Source organism: Neolamprologus brichardi, chromosome 23 (genome assembly GCF_056152115.1).
Source record: "Neolamprologus brichardi isolate AB-2024 chromosome 23, ASM5615211v1, whole genome shotgun sequence".
In the NCBI taxonomy this organism is placed as follows: domain Eukaryota; kingdom Metazoa; phylum Chordata; class Actinopteri; order Cichliformes; family Cichlidae; genus Neolamprologus; species Neolamprologus brichardi.
The window spans coordinates 25,694,029-25,720,694 of NC_142125.1; the positions used below are offsets into that span (position 1 = coordinate 25,694,029).

At 40.3% G+C, this 26,666-nt stretch overlaps 3 protein-coding genes across 8 annotated transcripts in view; 2 read left to right on the plus strand and 1 right to left on the minus strand.

The window, feature by feature from the left end:
- The window catches only part of LOC102784913 (activin receptor type-2A), an 81,966-nt gene extending 71,193 nt beyond the window's left edge, over positions 1–10,773 (plus strand). For both annotated transcript variants that reach the window (XM_006792846.3, XM_006792847.3), the window contains 5 exons: positions 1,365–1,510; positions 1,625–1,739; positions 2,847–2,985; positions 3,080–3,210; positions 3,573–10,773. In XM_006792846.3, coding sequence (XP_006792909.1) covers positions 1,365–1,510; positions 1,625–1,739; positions 2,847–2,985; positions 3,080–3,210; positions 3,573–3,767 — 726 coding nt within the window. In that variant the 3' untranslated portion in view covers positions 3,768–10,773. The remainder of the gene's footprint in view (positions 1–1,364; positions 1,511–1,624; positions 1,740–2,846; positions 2,986–3,079; positions 3,211–3,572) is intronic.
- Positions 10,774–11,529: 756 nt separating this feature from the next.
- orc4 (origin recognition complex, subunit 4) lies at positions 11,530–17,504 on the minus strand. 3 transcript variants are annotated; one of them, XM_035908545.2, is made up of 14 exons: positions 17,371–17,436; positions 16,672–16,745; positions 16,501–16,577; positions 15,422–15,512; positions 15,246–15,321; positions 15,067–15,152; positions 14,939–14,987; positions 14,707–14,858; positions 14,449–14,622; positions 13,349–13,435; positions 13,149–13,257; positions 12,963–13,058; positions 12,817–12,884; positions 11,530–12,678 (listed from the first exon to the last, which is right to left on the minus strand). In XM_035908545.2, the coding sequence occupies exons 2-14, from the start codon at positions 16,726–16,728 to the stop codon at positions 12,496–12,498; spliced, it is 1,305 nt and encodes a 434-aa protein (XP_035764438.2). In that variant the 5' UTR covers positions 16,729–16,745; positions 17,371–17,436; the 3' UTR covers positions 11,530–12,495. The 3 variants fall into 3 exon arrangements, with proteins under 3 accessions (XP_035764438.2, XP_006792908.2, XP_035764437.2); XM_006792845.2 differs by lacking the exon at positions 17,371–17,436 and adding an exon at positions 17,441–17,504 and having other exon boundaries at positions 11,531–12,678; XM_035908544.2 differs by having other exon boundaries at positions 11,531–12,678; positions 17,377–17,437.
- Positions 17,505–23,708: 6,204 nt separating this feature from the next.
- The window catches only part of mbd5 (methyl-CpG binding domain protein 5), a 47,655-nt gene continuing 44,697 nt past the window's right edge, over positions 23,709–26,666 (plus strand). For 2 of the 3 annotated variants that reach the window (XM_006792844.3, XM_035908543.2), the window contains exon 1: positions 23,709–23,765. The gene's annotated coding sequence lies outside the window, so the exon portion shown is untranslated. Of the gene's footprint in view, positions 23,864–26,666 lie in introns of all 3 variants that reach the window. The other variant, XM_006792843.3, reaches the window with a different exon arrangement.

Genomic DNA, 26,666 nt, shown 5'->3' on the forward strand with positions numbered 1-26,666 from the left:
AAAATTCAAGACCTTTATTGTCATTGTGCATTACAGATGACATTAAAAGAAAAACACTAACAGGAGTACAGATTAACAAATATATTTTATACTTTTTATTCTACATTATTAACTCTCATTATGATAAAAAATGGTCAATAATGGTGTGAGGGAAACAGCAGCAGCACAGAAATATGAGTAAATATAAAATATGAGCATTAACAGGACAGAAGACAAATTAGTAAATTAGATGTAAGCATGAATTTTCCCTTGTAATGCTCAAATCTGCAGATCTACAGTTGCATTTCTACTTTTTTGCTCTAATATTTAACAGTAAGGCACATGCTGCTCTTCATGAGTAGACAAAGGATACGTGATCACATGGAGGAGGTCATTGAATCAGCGTTATCAGAGCTCCGTTATTCAGAGAGGACAATAAGCATCCAGGAAATTGGCTCGGGGACAGAGAAGACTGGCGGACTTCGCTGTGGTTTTAAGAGGACGCCTTGTAGGTCGTAAATGTAATTTATTGCCCTCTAGGGGATTTATTGAGCTCCAGAAGTTCTTTCTTCTTCGATAATCATCTAAAAAATGTCAATATTGAAACTATTACATCCAGCATAATTGTTTTATCTTGTGGAGTCAGCTGCAAAATAAAAAAATAGAAAAGCTTTGGGGAATTTCCATCCATTAGAGATATTACCGTTACCATACTGAGAATACTGCACGCTCTGATGCAGCTCAACTTTTAATGTACTATTAATTAATCTTTTCATTCCATCACTCTGACTCTTGAATATATCTATAACATCACACATTTCTAGGTTTCAGCTGATAAACATTAAAACTTCTGTAACAGTTAAACACAAGTTAGTGATCTGCTTTGTCCTCCATCGTCCTCCGGCCCTTCCATCACACGTGAATAAGATCTTGTGAATTCTCTCTCTTGGAGCACCGTCTCTCCCCCAACCCAAAGGGGAGTTTTGCCTCAGACTTGAAGATGCCAAGTAACTCCTGGCAGGGTCATCTCAGGGGAGGGGTCTCGCTTTGAGAAACTCCATTGAAACAGAATATTTGGCACTGGATAACCTCACCTGACACTGGGATTACGCTAGAACAGAAACGGGGGCGTCTGGCAGCCAGGCCTGGATTCATGGGGTCTGGACAGGTACAGCTTATCAACAACAACAGAAATTAGGGACACATGCAGTGTGGACTGGGCGACAGGCAAAGGGCACACTTTGGGGACTTGTTCTTTCGGTTTTCATTATTTCATTCCAATTCTAAATCCCCTTTTCCTACATGCCCGTTTTTGAATGTAAAGTTAGTGTTTCTGTTTTTTCTTCCCGCTGACACCCATCTTCTCTGTCTGTCTCATTCACTAGGGCTCGTTGACAGACTACCTGAAGGCCAACGTGGTGTCCTGGAACGAGCTCTGCCACATCGCTCAGTCAGCAGCCCGCGGCCTCGCCTACCTCCACGAAGACATCCCAGGACACAAGGACGGGCACAAGCCCTCCATCGCTCACAGGTACACTGCCATAAACATAAACATCAACATCTGTGGATAAATCATCACTTATCAACCTCCTGTATTAGTTTGACTGGGCTAAAGGGACATTTCCTGTGTCGTGCGTTCTTTCAGGGACATTAAAAGTAAGAATGTGTTGTTGAAGAATAACCTGACAGCCTGCATAGCTGACTTTGGCCTCGCTCTGAAGTTTGAGGCAGGAAAATCAGCAGGAGACACACACGGACAGGTATAGCTCACACTTAAAACTTCATATAGTTGTCTCTCATCCACCATTTCACTGTGTTTGAAGGCATGTTTACAGGCAGTACCCAGTTACATCTGTTTCCAGCTTATTTGTGCATTGATGTTAAGCAACCAATCTCATTTTATGTTGTCTGAAATTTTGGTTTATCATTATTATAATATTTTGGTCTTCCAAATGTTTTGCACTGCACAGCACAACAATCTTAAATGTCAAGTTGAATAACACAAAAAAATAATCTATACAGTATCAATAATTACAGTCTAGAAGGACATACTTCCCATTAATGTATGACATTTTAGATCCTCCTGTCAAAGTACAGTCAGATTCTTTCTGTCAGTATACAGTGACATTCTAGAACATTTCCATCAATGCACAGTTAAATTCTAAAATATTTCCCTTTGTGTAGAATGAAATTCTCTTTGTTAATGTACAGTGAAATTCTATAATCTTTCCAGTATATTTTAGAAGCTTTCCATTAATTCACAATGGCATTCTTTCTATTAATAGTCAGTGACATTCCAGAATCTTCCTGTTAATGTATAATTACGTCTTTTCGTTGATGTTTAATGATGTTCTAGAATTTTCAATTCAGTACCACTTCAATTCCTCCTGAAACTGCAATAGTCAGTAGTTTATTTCAGTAGGTTATTTAAAATAACCTTTATTTATCTCATACTGGACCCTGTGTTAAGGGGAAAATGGGGAGGGGGGGGACAAAAATAACTGAAAACTGAAACTGAGTGTTTAGACCTGAGCCCTGATCTTTTTTTTTTCTTTTCTTTTTTTTTAAGTTATTTGTTCATTTCACTCTAAACACCAACATCCATTTTAGAGTGACCCTTATTATTCTTGCTTTGAGACAGTAGTTGTAGACTCCTTTGGGTGGCAGCACAGGCCAGAAATCTTTGAAGCAGCCCTGGAGGGATTTATTTGAATGATGAGGTTTTCAATTTTTGAAAGTTGGACAATCACAGTAAAGCAGTGAAAACACATTTATTTGGCAGTGTTTTTGTTGGGTCTGCTTTAATTGGTGGTCATGTAGCTATTTATCTCAGTGCTGATCTTTGGACTCCTGCTTGGAACCTGTAGGTGGGAACACGACGTTACATGGCTCCCGAAGTCCTGGAGGGCGCAATCAACTTCCAGCGTGATTCCTTTTTGCGCATCGATATGTACGCCTTTGGCCTCGTCCTGTGGGAGCTGGCATCACGGTGCACCGCTGCCGACGGTAAATCCACAAGCACTCCAGTCAAGTTCTATCCACACTGTCTTATTTTTATTCTGTCTGAATTTTAACTTTGGACACGTGCACATGTTTCCAGGACCAGTAGATGAGTACATGCTCCCCTTTGAGGAGGAGGTGGGTCAGCACCCATCTCTGGAGGACATGCAGGAGGTGGTGGTGCATAAGAAACTGCGGCCCTGCCTGCGAGACTGCTGGCAGAAACACACGGTGAGAAACTAGAGGAGTGTTTGTTGAAACTGTCCCATAGCTCTTTGATTTATGCAGCATGATTAAAAATAATTGGTTCCCTCTGTACCACATTTAAAAAGAACAGCTGATGTACACCTAAAATAATCAAACAACATATAACACAGGACAAAATGACAGTGAGTAAGAACAACACAAAGTATTATGAACTTTCATTGGATAGTCTCTTCAGTCGCTTGCCTGAAAGTTTATAAATAGGTCCCGCCCACTTTGTGCCACTGCAGAGCGCTTCCAGTGTGTCCATGCTCAAACTCCAGAAACCACAACCAGCTGAGATATCGTGGTGCTGTTTGGATAATGTTCGTCTGAACTTTGTTCCGCAGGGTCTGGCCATGCTTTGCGAAACAATCGAGGACTGCTGGGACCACGAGGCTGAGGCACGCCTGTCCGCCGGCTGCGTCGAAGAGCGCATCGGACAGATGCAGCGCCAGGCGCCCGTCATCGGCCCCGAGGAGATCGTCACTGTTGTCACCATGGTGACAAACGTGGACCTCCCACCCAAGGAGTCCAGCTTATGATCAGCCAATCAGCCGACGCCAGACGAGCTCTAGCGAAAACACGGATCAACACGAGGGGATAAATGGCCAACCCTGGTTGGTTGGCTTTGTGGGGTTTTTTTTCTTCTTCTTCTTCTTTTATTATTTTTTTTTCTCCTTCCTGTTCCTTTAAGTGCGGGCCGCTGCTCGCATTCAGGAAACGCCCCTTGCGCCCGCCTCACCACATCAGTTGACATCCACCTCATTTTGATAGGCGTGCTTGAGGATTTTAACGTTGAACTCTCTGCCATCCTGAGCGGACTCACTCAGGATGTTTTACCAAGCCACAGCACTGACATGCTGGGACAACACTCTACAGACACTTTGATCATGTATTGTTTTTATATACACATATACATGCAAACGCACGCACGCACACAGACACACACACACAGATGTAGGAGGGCGACGTGTTCTGCTCTGAGAAGATTCTTCGGAGAAATTTCACAAAACTCTCGGTGCATTTTAGTGTTAAAAAACAACAAAAGAAGAAAAAAAAAGAAAAGACGAGCGTCCGGCTCTTGATACATTTGCTGTTTTCTCGTGTGTGTGTGTGTTTTGTTTTGTTTTTTCTTTTTCTTTTGTTTTTTTTGGGAGACTATCGTTCTGCCAATAAGCAACGGCTTCTGAATGTTTATAGTGTAATGCTGCTGTACATAGTGTATTATGGACCCAGACAACTTGGTAATCAAGCTTATTTTAAATGGGGGGGAATGGGGAGGGGGGTCCATTTTCAAGCATTACGACGATAAAAACCATAAACCTCCTTCAACCAGGTATACCTCAGTTCAGATGGACAGTTTTAAAAAAAATCAGTCCCCCTCTCCCTGTTCACGGTCATCGCTCGCACTTCCTTTACAACCTTTTGACCCTTCGTCAATCAACAAAGCCTAGACACACACAGACACACACGGCCATACAAACCGTAAAAAAAAACAACACAACTTTTTCCCTTCTTCGTCCCCTTCCTTTCTCTCAGTGTCTACTTCAACTTTCTCCTGTTGTTTTTTTTGTTTGTTTTTTTTTGCTTCTATCAGATGTTCATGAGAGCGGGATAAACTCATGACCCCCCGACCACCACCACCCACACCCTGCCCACACCCGTGATAATGAAGTTGTCGCTTAAAGTTTTCTTTCTTTTTTTTTTGTTTGCCGTGTCAGCCGTCAGCAGAGAGTAAATACCCATTGCTGACTAGCTTGAATTGGAGTCACGAGATCTCTCTCTGGATTAGCGCTGGGTACCAGCTATAATGATACCTTCTCTTTTTCTTTTTCTTTTTTTTTTGATATTTAATCAGAGATATCAAACTCTCGGGTCATATTCTTGTTCATTCATTGTGAAATAAATTATGTGTTGTTTGATTCTATTTAGAAAAATCAGATTAACAAAAAAACAAAAACAAACAAGAGGTCACCTGGCATGATTATTTTTAGGAGGTATCAAATTTGAAGTACAGTTTCCAGAGGTACCCAGCCCTACTTTGGAACTGTGCCTGTATTTAGCTGAGCCAGCTTGCTTTTGATTTGATTGCACGCATCTTTTTATTTTATTTTATTTTTTTTAAATTAAGAGTTTCTGCTCTCTTTGGATACACCTCAGGAATCTTTGCTACTCAACACCACGCCCTCACATCCTCATCCTCACCTGTCTCGAACTGGAGTACCTCCTCTTTCGCCGAATCTTGCACCTCCTATGTCTCTTTCTTGCCTCGTCTCCACTTGTTAGGGTTTAGCCATGCGGTAATAGTTCAGTGTCTTTAGTCGGTTTGAAGAAAACTGTATTAGGTAAGGTTGGTCGATAACTAAAAGTGGACATAATCTGCTCCCCATTCTTTTTAAGTAGCCAAGCATGAATCACAGTTCAAAATAATCCTTATTCATCTCATCTTCTGAAAGAAACCGTCACATGATAGAGATATTATATTATTATATTAGGACTATCCACTTTTTCTGACATAAAGTTCCACCAGTCATTTAATGCCAGATCCCCACAGCATTCATTAGTCATACTGATCTCATTACAAAAAAAAGAAAGTTGAATTATCAAGGATGCAGACCACTGAATTAATTCCCACAAAAATGAAGAGAGATATTACTAAAGACAGGAAAAAATATCAACCTGCCCAAGCAACACAGTCAACCTGACCTAATGTATCTGTAGAACCAAAAATCTGGTCTATGTTTTAACCACCTTCATTCTGCACTGTTCCAGTTTAGACTTAATTAATTGGTTTTGATGCCTTCTCTTGAGCTTGGCCCACTGGCGTTGGAATTTGAGGGTTATTTCCCTAGGGCCTTGGTAACACAGGCCTAGAAACCAGTTGGTGACCCCATGACAACCAAAACCCTCCTTGTGATTTCTTTGGTTACCTGTAGCTTTCAGAGAAGACGCTGACTTATCTGCAAACACTCATTATTTAACCTCTGAGACGTACTAGAAACCAATAATGTTCCCCTTCAAAGTAAAAGTTCTTAGAAACCCCTAAAACCACTTAGCTTGACAGTTTGAAACCCTTGCCGAGCCAACCGGCACGCTCACACAGCTAACCATGGTTAAATGAGTGGAGACGAGGGGATCTCTCCTTTCTGTCTTTCATCCTGGTGCCATTTCTACGTGTCGATATTAGTTAATCTTGTAGATGTCAGGCAAAACGGATGTATCTGTCGTTGTTGCGAAGGCGACAAATGACGTTTTTGAGTCTTTATTTCCTCTGAGGGATATTGAACACTGGTGCCGGCAGACCTGCAGTCTCTCCTCAAGCTTTGGGACGGTTTCACATATCACAGTTTAAAATCAAGCTCTGTGTGCAGTTAGAAAATACTGGGGGGGAGAAAAAAACACGAAGAAACTTCTTTCTATCCAAACCATTCACATTCAAGACAGTGAGGCTTTCTTTACAGCACTGTATTATGACGTTTTGGTGAGCAAGAGCCAGTAAGTATACAAGTAAAACACTAAGACATTAAATTGATTAGTGATCAGTTGAGCAAATCCTTTCATTTTGCACAAAAAAGTCTGTAATGAAGCTAAATGTTTGGAGAATGGAGATGTGTGCCAACATTTGTACCAATCAGGGCCAAATTGTTACGTTATCCCACCTAAATCTAGAAGATTCCAAAAAAAGGATCTTCATAGTTGAACTGTAAAAGTTCTTTAAGCAAATTTGACAGCATAAGTTTGAGGTTATTTCCGCACACCATATTGCAACAACACCGCAAACCTGAAGGAAGTTTAAGCCATCATCTTATTTACATATTGTAGCATGAGTACAACTTTTTGCATCAGTGTTGCTTCCTTATGCTGCTCCACTGCTGTTCAAAAGCACCCGTTGTCTGAGGTCCTCACAAAGCTTGAACAGTCAGGGACGATCAGTACTGCAAACCCCAGCAGCCCTTCAGTAAGTACTACCTCACTTGCAGGGATTTCTTCAGTATAGAAACTATAGCAAATAAACTAAAATCATAACCAGGTTGCTAAAAAAAAAAAAAAATCTAAATGCTCTTGATTTAAGGGAAAGGTTTCAGTTTAGGGGTAAACTTAATTTGTTCCCTGAAGGTCTGACAGACAGAAACAGAATAAGGCTACAAAGAAGTTTCCTCATTTCCACCACAATGTGTTTTCTTGTCCCACAAAGGGAGATTGAACTGCAGAACGAAAAGGATTCTTGAATGACACCAACATAAGGGAAAAACACCAGTATTATTCTTTTTAGTTCCCATGTTTGTGTCCTCAAATGCAAAACCTACTCACCAGTGTTCCAGCAGCCAAGTGGATATCCAAAAACTGCCTCCAAACTGGTTGGTTACCTGCCAAAGTGGTTGACAAATCTTACCAGCCACGAGCAAAGAAACTCGCTGCTGTTTGGTTGGCAGTCACATCCTAAGCACTGTAGGGGAAAGACTTCCGGCTTGAGTTTAAACTGCACTCAGAGAAACCGACCCAAACCGACAAATACCATTCAGGGATTCAGTACTATGCTTTTCTAAGTTCTAGCGAGTTATATGCAACCAGTGCCGCAAACTACCCTACACTTCTGTAGGATCAGCTGCAGGAGTGAATTTCAATACACACACACACACAAATAACTTGTAGCATTTTTTTTTTTTTTTTAAATCCGTGACCTTGCATATTGATATGTTGTATTTATTTTTTAATTTACTGGCCTGAGGTTTTGGGGATTGGAGCTCGAGTGCAACTCGGAATAAAGTTCTGGCATGAGCTTTGGTTTTTGTTGGGGTTTCAGGGTTTGGGGTGGGTTTTCAGTTGTAATTCAGGAACTACTTTCATTAATTGATTCAAAAAGAAAAAGATATAAACTTTACTCATGCTTCTTTCTATTCAGTCTATGGACAAAATGACCGAGAATGAATGTTCTTCAGACTCCTGGATTCCAGTATTGTGTGTACTTCGATGGATTGAGCCCGGCCCTGTGTAACTTTAGAGGGCTTTGCGTTTGGCTGGTTTCGTGTGATTGTGCCCTGTCCCGTAGAAACTTGCAAAGCCCAGCGTATTTGGACATCCATTCATACACCTCTCGGTTGTACCGGCTCTGTGGTCCATTAGGACCAAACAGACCATCCAAAGGACGATGGAAAAAAGGTTCTCAAAAACCTCTGGTCCTACCTTTGTTTTAGCACCTAAACTTCCAAAACAAAGCAGATATTTGGTTCTGTTTGTCTTCACCTGATCAAGTACCCAATTAAAGCAATTGACAACAATCTCGTCTACCATCCATTGGTTCCCCTCAGGTCTAGACCATGCCTGTTCTGACTCCACCAAAGGAGCATCTACATGATGCATTGCTGAACTGAACTTTGAGAATCTGTAGCGTTAACTTCTTGCACTGAAAAGTTAGGAAACTTCACCAAAAGAGCTCATTTTAATAGGTGGTGCTTCTAAAATAGTCCAGAATGAACATGGCCCTATGGATCTATAGCTCAAATATTTAAATTTTGTGAGGTAAAGTTTTTCCTCTGGAAATTTTTTGAAAGTATTTGAGACATTTGATGTAGTAGATGTATATTTTTCTTTAAACTAGCAGCTTCTTCTGGAATCTCCTTTATTGGCAAAATTAGCTTCATTGTAGGGGGAAAAGGTAGAATTCTTTTTTTTAAATTAACTTTTTGTCAAGAAGAAGCTTCAAAGAATTATTATTCATTGTCAGTGGTCTTGTGAGCACCCCCAACTGAACGTCACCCAGTTTCTCAGCAATGGGTAGTGAAATGGATCCTGCTAGAGTGATTCAACTTTGGAAGCACCAGTTAATCAAGTCAGTGAAAATGTAATTGATTGGATGTTGTCTCTGTAATGAAGATGCCAGCAGAGGTACACCCCACCCCCGACAAATGATCATGAGAATCCTCTTGATTGGTAAATGTTCACAAAAGAGGTTGCACAGCTTTCTAGATGGCAACGACAACTGCAGGGCCTGTTATACCCAATGTTCTCGCCCTTGCAAATGTTGGTGAACACTAAAAGTGCTGTCATATCCACTGGCCACACTTTGGTGTTTTTTTTAGCTAATAGCATCAGGGGTTTTGTCACCTTTTCAGCTAGTGCAGGAGCTACCAGATTAAATTACACTTTCTGAGTTTCCTGTTTTGATCTCTGGCACCGTTGTGGAGATTGTGTCTTTTGTTCAGGAGGATAGTGCAGCGAGTAGCGAGGCAGTGTTGATATCAGTGTTTGCAAGATAGCTGGTCTCCTGAGCTTTTGAGGTGAGCTTTGGAAAATAGTCCAGTCATATTCGACCCCCCTGATTTGTATAATTTATCTTGAACTTCAGCCTTATCCTGATGAGGAGCAGTTGACTTGGCGACCTGAGAGGAGTGAAAAGGATGGATCTTTTGGATATTTAAAGGTGTATGGATGGGTCCTGCGCATGTTGAAGCTTTACATGTTTCTACCTTGACTTCCTCCAGCCCAGCACCTCACATTGCTGTGCATATAAACAGTGAAACATTTGTGTCTTGTTGCCCCCACTATTTTAAGCAGTCTAGGATCTGTACAGACATAAATACCTGTATCAACTATATACTCTGAGCTGAATCTTTATAAGTGCGTGTTGAACTTCAGTGTTTCCTCTACATTCATTTATACTTTTCTTGTGTTTTGACTCTGCACCCAGGCCTGTAAAAGTTTCCCTTCACTAAGCTGGAGGCTCATTGGAGTACTTTGTAAGGCAGAAAGAAAACGAATTGTGATGGTTCAGCCAAAGGTGTTCCTCTGGGAGCCTGCTTGGATCCCCTGATGGTTACATTTTAAAAAGCCCTCCGAGCTCTTTAGGAGCTGTTGCAATATTCCCATACATGCTACTACAGTCATCCACTACAGGTTATTTCATTCTAACTTCCCAGTCCCCTCCTTTTTCCTGCTGGTGGTAAAGAGTTTTAGAGGAAACATTGAACTCCATTGACCCCCACCGCTAAGACTGTCTTGGCAGTAAGAGAAGTCTGGTTACCAGGCCTGAAATTTCTACAAAAAAACCCCACAAAACAAATCAAAAAAATAACAAAACAAAAAATAAATAAAAACACTACTTTGACCCCACATTTCTCGAGGCTGTCGAGTTGCAGCGCTTATCCAGGGTCTGCCAACACTGTCTCCAATGCCAATGATGCTCACAGGTTGTTTAAGGCTGGGAGAAACTGATCAGTCTGAACATGAAACTTCAGTGTCATGTTTTAAAAAGAAAAAAAAAATCCTCTCTTCAGTGATGAAAATGTCTTTTTTTCTTTGCTCCTGATACATGTGACTGTACATTTTATGTTACTGAGAAACAAATGTGAAAATAAGAAAGAAACTAAGGTCTGCAATTTCAAACTGGAAAGTGAAGTACATCAATCAAACAAAAACAAAAAAAGAAACAGCCCACTGGGTTTTCCTGAGCAGGAATGAGTCTTTACCAGCTTCAAGGATGTCCTCATCCTGACCTCTGACATCTCACAGAAGGGATGAGAGGAAAATCTCTTGAAAAAGTGTTACAGCAGAGGAAATAAACTCCATGAACCGTGTGTACATTATGGCAGAGGAGGCAGGACTGATCCCTGATTAGCGCTGCGACTCTCGGCTAATGTTAGCCGGCCATGGTTTTTATCAGCTGAAGTGATCCACGTGATGTAAATAAATGTGTTTTTAGATTGTGAATGTGTTTTCTTTCCTTTTTTATCTCCCTCTGAATCACTGCAGTCTGGAGTTTTAACCCATTTTAGAGGCTTGGCGTTTTCCTGGAAACAGTTTGGTTTTCATTTTTAGGGACTTTTTAATAAAGGAAAGTCATAAAATAAATTTTGATACATCAGATTTTAAGAGGTAAACCCTAACCAATGCAAAGACAGTTATCTTTAACAGGTACACCTTGCTAGTACTAGATTAAGTACTTTTGTCTTTAGAGTTGTCTAATTCTTTGTTAGCATCACACAGTTACTGCAGATGAGAATCTCCTGTTCCACCACATCTCAAATCTGCTCTATTAGACTGAGATATGGTGACTGTGGAGGCCATTTGAGCACAGTGAAGTCATTATGTTCATAAAACCAGTTTGAGATGATCTGAGCTTTTGTGACATGGTGTGCTATCCTGCTGGAATCAGCCATCAGAAGACTGGTACACTGTGTTCATAAAGGTATGGGCTGTGCCCGTGTCATGGCTCTGAACTATGGAGCATAGTTACCTCCTTTCCTCTCATTCAGAGAAATAGATTGGCTCTTCTTAAGACTGATACTCACAGGTCCCTTCACTCAGTTACAAGCCTTGCTTAAATGCTCAGTGCTCTGTTTAAGAAAAGGCAGTTAAATTGAGGGTGGGGGGCTGGGTTCCCTGTTGGAAACATGAGGCTTATATTTGGAATTGGCATTGCTAGTACAGCATGGCATTGCACACTGAATAAAATCTTTAAAACTGTAGCCACAAATACATAGCATATCATTTAAACAGTTAAAATTAGTAAAAAACAAAAACTTCATGTTTATAAAGCTGGATTTATGCAACAGAAACTTTGCATAAAACAAAAATTTATGCCTAGAAACAAAATATCTACCAAGAGGACATCTTGTAATTAAATGAGTTCTTTTTATTGCCACTAAGGTGAATCTTCATTCAGCTCACGGCCCATCAGGAGTCACACTGCTGCCTCTAAAACGACAGATATGACCCCGACTGAAAGCACATTTTGGGTGCAGGCCAGTCAGGTGATCATTGTGCATAAACTCTGTACAACAATCGTGGGAGCAGTGATTCTTGTGAACTGTGGAGGGACACATGCCTCACTGATGCTTCAGTGTGTTTAAAAACAACAACAAAAAACAGACTTTTGGCACAATTACACATATTTATGTCCAAGAAATCAAAACTACAACTTTCATCCAGGTTATTGTCAACTGCACAAAATCACCACTAGATAGCAGTATTCAGCAGTCTGATGCTCACGACCTGAAAATAATGAAAGTCCAACTATTGATCAAATGACACAAGCACATTAAGCTGAGTTTTTGTATTAAGTAAGTCGGGGGGAGGGGGGGGGGGGTGTCTATCTTCAGCATAAACCTCCTTAACTGCTTAGAGGGTGAAACATTTAATCGCACCAATGCCAAACTATTCATTTCCTTTTATTTTCTGATCGTTTAGAGTAGGCAGCAGTGCAAACCTTATGCTCTTCAGTCCAAGTCAAAACAAGCTTCACAGACTCTGAATTCTAAATGTTCTGAAGCTCTACCCAAATGCCGACATGGCCCACTGCTTGACGTCAGTGGGGCACTGTGGGTACTTCTGCAGGGCCTCCATGATCTGGCTGTGGTCCAGCGTGAGCCTCATGAGCTGGTACTCCCTCTGGACTTTGGCCGTGGAACCATCGACAGGCCGGATCAGCTCCAGCTGCTGCAGGTGCTCGAACGCCTAAAGGCAAGAAGAGATTAAGGGTCAGTCAGCAAACCGATTGTATCGGTGTTCAGGAAATGTCCACTTTCCGCCTGGTGTGGGGTGGGGGTTTGGTAGGAAAGACTGGGGGAAGAGTTTCGAAGCGTTTCTACCAACCTTCATGACAACAGGCTGCTCAAAGTTGTACATGGAGTTGGACTTCCTATGCAGGAACTTCTTAAACTCTGGAAACAATCAGGCACGAGTGAAGAAACAGATGGGACAGCTTCTTCTACTTGTGTAATTTAATTGTGCGATCGTACCATTATGGACCATCTGAAGGTTAAATGGCTCTCCTTCATACACATCATTGAGGTGCTTAATGGCGATGACCAGGCACAGCTCCAAGATGGACAAACCTAAAGAGAAACAGCTCACTTAGACGCTTCGGACCATGGGTAGGAAAAAAACAAAAAAAACAACAGTCCTTTGTTAAGATTTGTACTCACCATGGAGCATGTTAGCCGTGGCGTCAGCAAAACACATCCGGCTGGCCTCGAGCAGGTCAGCTGGTTTGATGGTAGGTTTGGCAACAGAGACGTGACTCAGGCACAACATCTGTAAAGATATTTAGTACGAAAAGAAACAATGAAAGAAAAGGAAACACCCAAAACTTCCCCAAACCGAACATCAGAAATGTTCTTCTCACCAGCAGCATGTGCAGAGAGCGAAAGTCTTTGCTGGAGTTGAAGTGTCTCTGCAGGACTTCTTCCACAGATTTGTCCTCACACAGAGTCTGAAGAACCAAGAAAACAAAGATCAGTACTTTGTGCTTTGTATGTTCTATGTGGAAAAGGTGTGTCCATCGTCTGCCGTTCAAAAGGAGGCCAGAGATGACATCGCTGTCTGAACCATGTTAGCTGGGCAGTGATGTTACTACGGTCACTCAAACAACTCAGAATTAGACATTTTCTGAACTTTAGTGAGCTAAGTAAGGCTTTTAGGGCACGAAGAAGGTAGAGCACAAAAAACAGCCGTACCATGCAAAAGCCAACAATCGTTTCATTATATTTTGCCACCAAGCCATCAGACTGTCATTTTTTAAAGTGGTCTTGAGCAACAATTCTTCAGGCTTTCTGAAGGTCTTTCCAAGTTTTCCTTTGGACAATGCTTTCTTTTTCACTAAGAGCCATTAGCAACCATGGCATATCTCAGTATGGTATTCAGAGTTTTCTTAAAACATTTCAGGAAACTGGACAAGTGAATAACAAAAGTGGAAAGAGAAGAAGTGCAAGTCCTTTAAAAGATACATATATTCACCGAAGTTTAATCACAAACGGTCTCAGTGGCTGTGAAGAAGCCATTCCTAATGAAGGGAAACAGTAAGAAAAGGCTGAGGTGTGAAAATTACACAAGAACTGGACTGAAAATCAGTGACAACGGGTCTTGATAGTGATGAATCCACATTTGGAGTCTTTTGTTTCAAATCATTGTCAGTATGTACGGGGAGACGTACAACAGTGAGTGTCTACAGCAGTCTGTAAAACACGGTGGAGGCTCTGGCTTTGGTGCTGCATTTGCATTTGGCAACAGCTTCAATTTTTAAATCACGACAATGATCACAAACTCACTGCCAATGCAGTAAAGACGTACCTGGATAGAAGGTAAGGATCATGTTGACAGAACAGAACAAAAGGCAGAAACATCCAAAGAAGAGCTTTGAATGTCCTTCAAGAAGCCTGCAGAACTATTCCTGAAGACTACTTAAAGACGTGACTAAAAAACTTTGTGTCTGCCTACTAGCTTCACCTTTACACCAGCGTTCCACTCCTGAGCGAACTTCTTGTCAGGAAAGCTGTCCGGCAGGCTGAGTTGCGTCCAAACCCGTTCCAGGTACTGGGTGAAGTTGAGACTGCTCAGCAGGTGGATCTGACGGTGGGAAAACCGCGACTTTACCCGCTTCTCCAGCAGCTCCAGAACATCCTGAATGGAAAAAGTATCACAACACTTATTAAAAACACCTACCATTATCTAAGTAGGGTTTCTGAGAGGTGTTCTGAGGCCCACCAGTCTGCAGGTGACGCCGACCACGGCGATGGGAGCCTGGGCGGACTGGGAGACGTCAAACAGGTTGTAGAGCAGAGTCTGGTTCTTGTGGTGGGCGAATAAGTCGAACTCATCCAGGACAAACAACACTGGGCAGCTACTGCTGCGATTGCCTTTTAGGGAAAAACAACAACAAAACATCAAACCTGTCCCTCTAGTCTGAAATCAGCTTTAAATATTTGAACTTTCTCACCTTTTTTTAATGCCTCCAGGAGGAAAGCCAGATTTTCAGCAAAGCTTCCCTAAGAAAAAAACGAGGTAGAAAGATCTTTGTAGTTTTCAGAGCTGAAAATGTTAATAACGGTCTCTCTAAATACTCACAAACACTTTGTCTCCAACAACGTTTTCCAGGTGGAGCTGTCTGGTTATTTCTTTCAGCGCTGTTCTGTCATCAGTCTGCAGGAGACCTGCGGCAAACACACAAACCCATCCATCCAATTCACATTTCCAGCAAACGTGTGGGTTCTTAAATTGTGAAGAATTTAAATGAGGTTTGGTACCACTGAGGTGAACCTGAAGAAGGTTCTTCTGCACCTTCTCCTCCTTCTGCAGGTCTCTCAGCACGCACTGCAGCAGCTTCAGGCACAAAACACAAACCTCACAGGATTCACAACAAGTCCACACTTTAAAAAAAAATAATAATTTTTTTTTAAATTCATTTTTTCCCACGGCTCACCATCGTTTTCCCTGCTCCTCTGGGACCCACGATTAGCACAGAGTTACTCTCCCCGTGGATCGCCGTCCGCCTCAGCAGCTCCAGGAGGTGTCTGCAAACACAATGGCTTTAACTACAATACCCACAATGCTTAGTAAAATATACACCCCCATCTCCTGCTTCTAATGAGTGGAAATCTCTCACTGGGGAAGCTCGTGTTGTGGCCGAGTCGGCCAGGAAACTGGGACAGAGCTGTCACCCAGGTGCGACTGAACTGGGCCACTGAAACTCACACCGAGCTCCAGGTCTGCTCTTAATTATAGATGACAGTTCTACTACAGGCCTCCTAAACCATCCAACACCTGTAGGAACCGAAGCCAAAACAAAAACAAACACCCTTTACAGGTTATTTGCCTTTCCCAAACACTTAGGACAAATTATTCATGGTTTTATTTTCACAAGGCCAGATTACAACCGATTCCTCCTCTCCAGTATAAACAGTAAGGCTGTAATGGCCTCGAACTTTTAACCTTATACTGATCACTAGTAAAGGTACCTTTCGTAATTACACCCTACATACTGTCACTATATGTTTCACCACAGTGGGCAGTGTTTTACCAGTCAGTGTGTTTTTACATTTGTAAGCCTCTTTCCAGACCTCCACTTTAAACATGAATGTGTTTTTAAAGGACAACCATAACTACGTCACAACACGCAGGCACACACGCAGGCAGGCACACACGCAGGCAGGCACACACGCAGGCAGGCACACACGCAGGCAGGCACGCACACACGCAGGCACGCACACACGCAGGCAGGCACACACGCAGGCAGGCACACACACACGCAGGCACGCACACACGCGTTGAAGCCAAGAGGCAGGAACCTGTGCCAGTCATTTTTCCAGTTTCTCTTCTCGCACTGATTGTCTTGTTTCTTATTTTAATATCCAACTTTGTTTGGATTTAACGTTCTGATTTTCTCTGTGATTTTCTTGTAAACTCTTTTTCAATAATACTATGATATGATTCTTTTTGGTAAATGTGTTGACGTTATTATAAAATCACCTCTATCCACAGCCCCTGTTGTTATGAACTTACTTGTACTGAGCTTCTACTCCCTCTGGTCTGTCAGGGAGCCGCCTCTCACAAAACCGCTCCCTTAAAATCTGCTGAACCTGCACAGAAACATGTATTATAAATAAACTACATTTTATTAGGTATATTTCAGAGTATGACACTGAAAAACTCACTAGCTGTTCATACACACACCTGTGTGATGCATTCCCCTATAGGCAGATGAGCATCTCTGGCCTTCCTCTTACTCATGATGATGTGACTGTCAACTGCAAAACGTGAAAAAGTGGGAAAACAGGTCAACTTCAACATGCCACTAAATTCATTTTCAGCGGGATAATACTGACACTTTACATTGCCGTTAGGTGTCAATTAAATGCACTAACATGGTGGAAACAACGGTTTTAATTCCAATAAATAACTCTTTTCCCCCCTTTTTTTAAGTTTACGCCAAACGTAAGACTAATAATCACCAAAGCGAAATAGCATCACTTCAGGATATGTTTACAGTTGTGCTGTAACCAATGTTAGGGTCGATAACAGGTGAGGATAAAACACTTTTCAATTCGGCATGCAGCTGATGCAACTATACCAGTCTAATCTCATAGCTGCCTTTGACTGCTTATCTTACAATTTGGTCAAAAAATGAATGTCTAAATAGATTTTATGTATGCCGAATTAGAAAGCGACTCATAAGTGTGAGAATCCGTCTCGGACTGCATTCAAGGCTGAGATCATATCGGCCGACAAGTCAGGAGAACACAAAATTGTCATTTTTACAACAGAACTTCGGTGCTACACGCTTGCGACGCAACCCACGGCTTTACTCGAAGATCTGCTCGCTAAAAGTGCGCTGAAGAAGCACGAATGTTTTCCATTTCTAACTTTGATTACTTCTACCGTTGTGTAAGACAGGTGTCAGCTAGCCGAGCTTCTTTTCACACACACATCAGAACAAACATACCGGGAGCAACGAAGAGACGCCTCAATCTTCGCGGGAATACTCCTCTGCCAGCGATGACGACTTCCGGCTTTGACTATATCTGCTTTCTGATTGGCTGTGACTCAGAGCAACGCATAAGAGAAACGCTGTGGTTGTGGAATTATATTATTCACACACACACACAACCACACGCACAAAACCACCAAATAAAAAATGATTTAAAAGAAAAAACATGACATATAGTAATGTGCAAAAGTCAACAATTGTTTCTTTATATTTTGTTACCAAGCAGACAGGCTTTGTTGTATTGTTTTTAAAGTGGTCTTGGGCAATAGTTCTTGAGGCTTCCTGAAGGTCTTTGAACGTTTTTCTTTGGACACTGGCTGCCTTTTCACTTATTTTCTGCTCAGTCCTTGTCCCTGACCAATCTTTTGCTTGTTAAACCACTATGAATCATTCAAGCATAAAAAAGACTGAACCACTGTTGTGCAACCACAAAACACATCATTTGTTCTAATGTCTTTAGTTGGATCAATGAAAAATGTCAAAGATAACACAGTTTGACAGACATTAAACAGTATTTTTGTACTAACAAAGATGATTCTACTGATTCATCTACTGTTCACTGAAGCCTCATCAGAAATGGTCTCAAGTACAGATTTACATTTGAAACTATGTAAGCACAAAGCTATTCAAATACATCAATAATATTAACATAAATCCACAACAATTTAAGTCACGTTGTGATTTAATAACTGTATCAGCAGTAAAGAGGACATTGCACAGAGGTTATATTTGAATGTGAATATTTGAATTACCCATTCAGGTGTGTACAGATTTTTGAACTTGTTTAAAAATATTAAAATGACAAAATATTGTTTTATTTTTCATTTCAATTTAAAATACAATATTTTTAATTTGTTATTATAACAAATGACACATCCTTGTCTTGAGGGCAAGAGTTAAAAAAATGTCTTTTTATGCTTTTCATGAATTTTACATGAATATGATTTTATTTGTTGAATTTTATATACATTTTATTGTTGAATTTGATCCTGTGCATTTCCGTTCTACAGCATTTACTGGCTATGAAATGAAAACAATATGATATTATATATATCATTCACAATTCAAGTTTTGTAGATTACTTTTTATGTTATTTTTGTGAAATTAAAATAGCAGGATGCTCTTAAGAGATTTTACATCTGCATAAATGCTAAAAACAAGTCATTTTGGCCAGTTGTTATAGGTGGTTGCTAGGCAACATGATGGCATCATAACATTTGACATAGATAAGAGCCTTCAGGAGCCTAAGACATACTTGTGTGCCAAGTTTGGTTGTGCTGCTTGTGATCATGTAGGAGGAGTCGGTGGATAAAGAAATGAACACACAGACAGATTTTATGTGTTATAGTAAGATATATAAGAAATAGTCTGTCGGCACTAAGAAAGACTACAATTATGTGTTATTATATATATATTTATTTGTGAAACTATAACAGCCACTTCTGCTCTGGTTTGATCAAATTAGGAGGGATGGCTCATGTATATGTCTAAAAGGCCGCCTGCATAACAGCATCTTTTACTCACTGAAGCTCTGGAGACACTTAAACGCTTCCTGCGGCTTTTTGGTTGACTGATGAAAAGGGGGAAAAAAAGACACAGCAAACCGCCAGATATCTCGCAAATCGTCTCCCTCTCTCCGCTCACATTTAGCCTGTCACATTATTCTAAAATACGACCCTCCGCTCGCACATTCAGCCCTCTGTGTTTGCCCTTAAAAATACATGAAGCGCTCCTTCCTTCAGCAGCCCTACACTGAATTCATTTAACGTCTCCTCAGGTTTGACCTTCACACAAAATTCAGGGGTTTGCACCCTGAGCTGCATCTCGTCCTCGCTTCAGACGGCTGAGCTCATGTTTTCTTCAGCTTTTATGACCTTTATTTATCTCAGGAAATTATTTTGCTGAGTGTATGTTTTTGCTCCACTGCCACTTTGTGTTGTTTTTTTTGTTTTGTTTTTTTTGCACGCAGCCAGTCAAAATTAACCTTAATGAGTGTCATCTTGTTCATAAATATGAACTGTTTACTTTCTGCTAAAAGATGTTCTTGTAATTAATCATTATCATTGCAGTTTGTAGCTTATGGTGTTAAACACTTATCAAATTACACTTCATAGACAGTGTTAACAAAATACCTGTAAGGTATTAGCAAAGTAACTGGTAATGGGATTGTTTTTAATTAGGTGGTGACTTGTTTTCTAACCCTGTGAGTCCACATATTCTGAGTTTCAATATGTAGCCATTGGCTTCTGATCATTTTAGTACATTATGCTTAATATGTAAAGACCACCTTTTATTTTTTGACAAAGTAAGACATGGTAATGATAACGTTACAAAAGTTAAAACTTCTGTAAGAGGTCTTTATGTTAGCTTACCTTCTGCAACAATGACCCCTTCCCCCTAGCCCCCAAAAAGGAAAACAACAGTTGTACTAAATTAATTTCCTGTCACTTTTTCTAACTTTTAGAATGAATCAAAGTGATTATTTGGCATGAACTCAAACTATTTTGCAGATTAAGTCAGGAGAACTTAAAGATCACTGTGTTCATTTCTATTGTTTCTGATGTGAGCCAGTCATGTCCTCCTGAGAACCAGCCTATTCATTTATGTCCTCTGTAACGGACATTTGTTTTTGGTTTATATCTTTTGAGTGATTTGAGAGTCCTGATGTACTAAATAAAGGACATCCTGGGCTTTCCACTGATCTCTCATGTGTTTGGGTGGCCTCTTTTAGCTCCAAAGAGGAAAAGAATCACAAAAATCATTTTGCCTTGTCTTGATTCTTCTTTGCAGATTCAAAAAGGTGATGGAATCATTCCTCTGAGATTCTGGTCCATGTTGACATGACAGCATCACACAGTTGCTGCAGATTTGTTGGCTGCACATCCATGACGTGAATCTGCTGTTCCACCACATCCCAAATGGGCTCTACTGGACTGAGATCTGGTGACTGTGGAGGCCATCTGAGTACAGTGAACTCAGTGAACTCATTGTCATGTTCAAGAAACCAGTTTGTGATGATCTGAGCTTTGTGACATGGTGTGTTATTATGCTGAAAACAGCCATCAGAAGATGGTACACTGTGGTCATAAAGGGATGGACATGCTCAGCAACAATGCTCAGGTAGGCTGTAGAGTTTCAATGATGCTCAGGTGGTACTAAGGACCAAAAGAGTGCCAAGAAAATATTCCCCACACCGTTACACATCCAACACCAGCCTGAACTGTTGATACAAGGCTTGATCCTGAATTGTATTAGTGGAAGAAAGTGGACAGATGTAATCAAAGTATACAGAAGAGCATCTCTGAACAGGCAACACACTGAATGTTGATGCAGATGGTCTACGGCAGCAGAAGATCATAGCAGGTGACCCTGCTAAGAACAGGAAACTGAGGTTACAGCTCATCAGAAATGACCACAGCCTACCCATCTTCAGTCAAAGACAAAGTGCAGCCTGTCAATCCTCGCTTAAAGTCAATTAATTAGACTTAAACAACTAACCTAACCCCATACATGTTTATGGACTTTGAAGAAAGGAGTTTGCATCCAGTCCACTGGATGAATCCAACCTAGGAGCCTCTTGTGAGGTGACAGTGCTGATGACTGCACTGCAATGGCAGCCTTCCTTGGTTATAACAAGTGTCTTGTCTTGGTTGGCATATTGATTATTGTTTAAAATTGTCTAGTTTTAGTTTCATTTTTAGTAGTTTCAGTTTTGCTTTGCAAAGTCAGCTGACTTGACATCTTGATACCCAGTAAACATCTCCATGAAAACCTCGTTGGGGTGTTTGTGTTGTGAATGCGTCCAAACTGACAGAAAGAGTGAAAGCTGTATATGAAATTTATATAACTAATTGTTAAGGTTTGTTTTAGTACTTAATATAATCATGCCACAGTCAAAACAGTGTTATTACTAACAAGTTGCCTCTAAGTCATTTTTCTGCAAGTAAATTCAACATTATTTATTTGTGATACAAAAAAATCAGATGTATTTTGTTACCAAGGTTATGTTTTTAGTAGGATTTGTGTGTGTGCATATCACCATCCTGTCTGTAAACACAATAACTTCAAAAGTTGTAAAATGAATTCTGATAAAACTTTGTATGAGTGTAGAGTGGGGTCATGTTAACAATCCATTCAAATTTGGCTTACATCCACCAAGGTCTTCAAGGTCAACTCAATGATGTATTGGTGGAAAATGGACTAAAAGCCTTATAACTTGAAACTATGATATGTAGTGTCACTGTAGTCAACATATATTACTAGTTTTATTAATTAATATTCAATAATCATCAATTTGATTTGATTTTATGACTTTGCTATGCACATTAAAGTATCAAGTTACAACTGTCAAATACATAACAATTGAATACAATTGAGTACAATGTTCCATTTTTGGGAAAACAAAATCTTGTGATTAAAAGCTTTTTCCACTTCATATTTATTTAAATAAATGTTATTAAACATTGAAATGAACAGTGTCTATGGTCCCAACTGTAATAACAAGAAATGATATAAAAAAAAGAGAGAAAAATATAGATCAGCAAAAAAAAATTTATGTACTTTTTTTAATTGAACAGCAAGCAGAAATACTTGTGTGTGTGATTTCCATGAGGTCTTTAGGTTAAAGTCTTTATCTAATTCCAGTGATCTATAGTGTAAAAAAGTATATTAGTATGGAAAGATACCGAGGCAGTGAGGAAAAAATGTAAGAAGCACAAAACATAGTGACCAAAAACCATGAAAATCATGTGGGAAGACAAAAACAAACTCCAAAGGATCTAAAAAAGGGAAGCAAAATTGTTAATAATAAATAATAATAAAAGAAATTAATGGTCTTTTTGTCAGTCTCCAAATAAAAGCAACAATCTATTCAAAATACAGTAGGAAAATGAACACCCCCCCCCCCCCCCCCACCCCCACAATGCATCTCAAATCCAACAGAATGAAAGTGAAAGCAGGGAGTTGTTTAGTATGGAAGGTTGTTTCCAGCACTGGTAAGTTTAAGTTTGAAACTGTTAAATTACTGACCATCTTGAAACTTCTTACTTCTGAGTAACTCCAAATTTCGAGATACCTAACTCAGAATTTCACAAAGTTTTCATAAGTTGTTAGTGAGTATCTCAAAACACAGAGGTATCTTGAAATTTCAAGTTATTTCAAGCTTAAAATTTTGAGATGCATAACTCGAGACATGTAAAATTTTGAGATACATAAATCAAAATTTTAAGTTGATTTGAGTGAAGTTGTTAGATAAGTTTTCAGTTTGTAATTTTATGTCTTAATGTTAAAATAAAAATCTTGAGATTTTGATTTATTAAGACCAAATTTTGAGATACATAATTTGAATACTTGCATTCTGAACCCCAAATTTCACATTAGGTATTTTAAAATGTCATGTTACTGACGGATTATTTCAAAATTTCAACTTGCTCAGAAGTAACTAAAGGTTTTTAAGATATGTTATCTTGGAATTTTAAATTATTAGCTGAAATTTTTGAATAACATAAATCAAAATTTTGAGTTATCACCTTGAAATTTTGAGGCTTTTGGATGGCAAAAAATATCCACTCTTTTACTGGCAGAAGAAAGCTTAAAAAAGTCAGGAAAATGACACAATAATGAAGTAACTTTTAGTATCATTTTTACATGTGTTTCTGTATTTTTAACCACACATTGAATTTATTGAATTTTACCTTTTTTACAGAAACTTACATTATATAAAAAATGATAATATATTGGCAGCAAATGATCAGTATATTTTTTGTTTTGTATTTATTTTTGGTGGATGAGTGTATACATGAGTGTATGAGTGTATACAGGATGACCTCAATGACCCACAGTACATTTGTAATGTACTGTGAAACGTTTCCATAGTCTTTAGGAAAAAAAAGAATAAATAATAAAAATAAAATAATAAAAAATAAAACCAGTTCTATATCTCCCAGGATTAAAGTCAAATATGTGGAAAAAGGGATAAAATAGTTTTGCAGCCAATTCTGCCTCAGGGGTCCCTGGAGGCCCCTCAGGCCTCAATGTGGGACCCGCCGGTTCAGGCTGTGGCTCAGTGTGAGGCCCCACCCCAACCCTCACATCCAGGTTACCCCTAACTTTTTCCCCTTTCTTTTTTCCCCTTTTGGCCATGCAGAGCTCGTGTATGTGAGGAAACGTGCATCACCTCTCCCATCTGCTGGCTGGTTGAGCTCGGCGCATGCGCAGTGCGGCTCTCCATCATTTCCAATATCCCAGTGTAGGAGAACCAGCAGAGGCAGAGAACTAATGGGTAGGCTGCTTATTCTTATTTTTCCTAAGCTTGCAGACGCACTGTTGCTCGCCCGTTTCGCTGTTTCGGCTCCGGTACGCATTCGCCGGGATGCCCGGGTAAGAACGGATAGTTTACGGTTTGATTTGACGCAGACAGAAACGTTAGTGCCTGAAAAGCGTCTCTCTCTCTCCCTCTCTCTCTCTTCTTCTTCTTCGCTCTCCCCTCTGCAAACGCAACGGGCTTGCACGGCTGTTAGCTAGCATGCTAAGCTAACCCGTGCTAACTCGGCCTTACCCCTGGCCTTGCCTGCCCCCCTCCCCCTTTGGCTCGAAACCTCAACGGCCGGGCCTAGCTGCTTCTTCTCTCTCTCTCTCTTTTTTTTTTTTTTTACTTCGACAATATGAAGTCGGAACCCCGGGCCTGCTGGTCCCCGGCATGCACGAACCCAGCTCCGCGGTTCCAATTAAATGCTAAAACGTTATTAGCGTAGCCGAGCTCGTCCTAATTCATTTTCGTTACAACAAGCTAGCTAAGCTAACGGCAGCTAGACAGCTGACGCTTGGCAGGCTAACCCCCCAGCTAGTTCAGATGCTGTGTCCAGTGCATCAAAAAGGCAGTCAGACAGGACTGATCCCGCTTGTTGACACGGTCCCCTCTTAATGCGGAGGCCCCTCACACGATGGAGTTCGAGCTAATGGTTATTAAACCAACATTTGGCTCAGTTGATGAGCAGCCCCAGCTAATGTCCACCAGGCTAATTGGCTATTATCTAACGTTTAGGTTGTTTTGGTTGTGTACACAAGCGGTTGTCATCTTCCTCCGGCTTCGGGTGGGTAAAAAAGTCTTGTCATTCAGGCTATGTGGCTGTCAACTTTGAAGGCTGCTGCAGGACAATATGGCTCATTTATCCCTGAAGCTTTCCTTAGCCAAATCCAGCAGGCAGGAGCTACAGCAAGATTTAAGTGCTGTGCTGAGAATTAATGGGTTTAATCTAGCCAGCGGTGGATATCTTATGGGTCAGGACAGCGTGTCTAACCTTTGTGGTGTTGCAGGTTTATGCTTAGCAAATAGAAGGTGCTTTGTGCTGGTAGCTCTTCACTTTCATGAAACTGGACAGCTGTAAATATAGATGGAAATTCACTAAAAAACCTTCATATTGAACATCTTCAGCGCAGTCTCGCAGCAGTTTATGAATTAGTTGCAACCTTTAATCTATTGATTAGTGTTTCATGTACTGTACTCATGTACTGATTTGTGTCGGTGTACGGCAGATTAATGTTTTCCACTTTAAAAAGGTGAAAGGCAATAGAAAAGTCTTTAGCGGCCCCTCATTTCTGTATACTTTTCTAGGAAATGGGAAATGTGTGCAAACATAAATGAAGATACAGTATATAAAAATGGACCTGTACAGTTCTGCTGGGCTTGAATGTCAATATCTGGTGTGACCACCTTTAGTCTTCAACACAGTCTGAACTCTCTTAGGTAGCGTTCTTGTCATTTCTTTAAGTAGTCTTCTGGAATAGTTCTCCAGGATTCTTGAAGGACATTCAAAGCTTTTCTTTGGATGTTGGATGCCTTTGGTTCTGTTCTTAGTTATTATGAGGTCCAGGCTCCGGGGAGGCCAATCCATGACTGACAGTGTAGCATTTTGTTTTCTTTTAGTGCACTGGCAGTGTGTTTGGGATCATTGGTGCATCAAAATCAGACTTCTCTGCATTCATACTTATTTTACCATCAGTTTTGACAAGATTTCCCACATCAGTGGCTGAAATCTAGTCCAAAACCATGATAGAACCACTCACAGTTGTACCTGTCTTTACATACTGGCAACAATTTGAAACAAAAATGTCAAATTTGGATTCATCACTCCGTAAGACCCGTTACAACTGATTTTCCAGGCAGCCCTTTTGTGATTTTGCATAAGAACATGACTTTAACATACTGTTCATCTGCTGTAGGCCTTCCAAGTCTTCTTGTGTCCTCTACTTGTTCAGTTTCCTCAGATTTATTTTAAGGACATGCTGAGATAAACCAGCTAATAGCTCTTTGGGAATCAGTTTGTTACTTTTTGAACCTGTCAGTCTGTGTTATTGTTGGCATTTTTCATAGATTCGACTAAAAAAAATAAGGAAAAACTATGACTGGACTGAACCCCAGTGGGGGAAAAAAAACAGTAAATGCCCAAAGAAAAACTTTGGGAGACCTCCAGAAAGCCCGGAGAACTATTGTTCTAGCTTTAAAAAATAGCAAAGTCTGGCTCATCTGAAGCAAAATATAAAGAAATAAGGGGTGGCTAAAGATTTTCACAATACTCAGGTATAGGTTTAGGTACTAAAAGCTACTGTACAAGTTTAGAAAAAGATCATGGCTTGGGTTCAAATACAACCGTTGCTTCCTCTTTTATAGCTTTTTTTAATTTTTATTTTGCTATTGGGACATGTCACTGCTGAAGGGTCTTAATGCGAACACAATGCAAACACGAAATATACCATCTATTGAAATACATTGCTTATAAAGTTGTGCGACCTACCACAAAAAATCCCTATAATTTGTGTCCTTGTACATCAACAAATCAGTCTCTTTTTGTGACACTTTCATGTTTCGCTGTGAAAAAACTCTCACAAACTGTCTGCATCTGAAAACCCTCTTAACTGTTTTTCTTAATTAAGGACAAAAAATGACAATAAGTAGTTCTTTGAATGCACAGATATCTCATCTGGGTAAAAGCATTTCTACCTGTAATTTTCCCCTTCATATCTATGTTTACCTGGACTCTAATTTTCAGACTTTAATGGGATTAAAAGCCCAAACAGAATAAAAATGCTCCATATAAACACCTTTGAATGCATCTGACGTAGGCTCACTTTGTTGTAATTAGTATACTTTTTCCAGTACCGATACACAGGCACCAACTTTCTG

Excerpts from the sequence above, each read along its gene's own strand:
- orc4 (XM_035908545.2), bottom strand. The coding sequence starts at position 16,728 with ATGAGTAAGAGGAAGGCCAGAGATGCTCATCTGCCTATAGGGGAATGC. Across the intron at positions 16,578-16,671 it reads TAGGGGAATGCATCACACAG|GTTCAGCAGATTTTAAGGGA; the intron begins GTGTGTGTATGA and ends GTTTCTGTGCAG. Across the intron at positions 15,153-15,245 it reads TCTTCAGGTTCACCTCAGTG|GTCTCCTGCAGACTGATGAC; the intron begins GTACCAAACCTC and ends TGTTTGCCGCAG.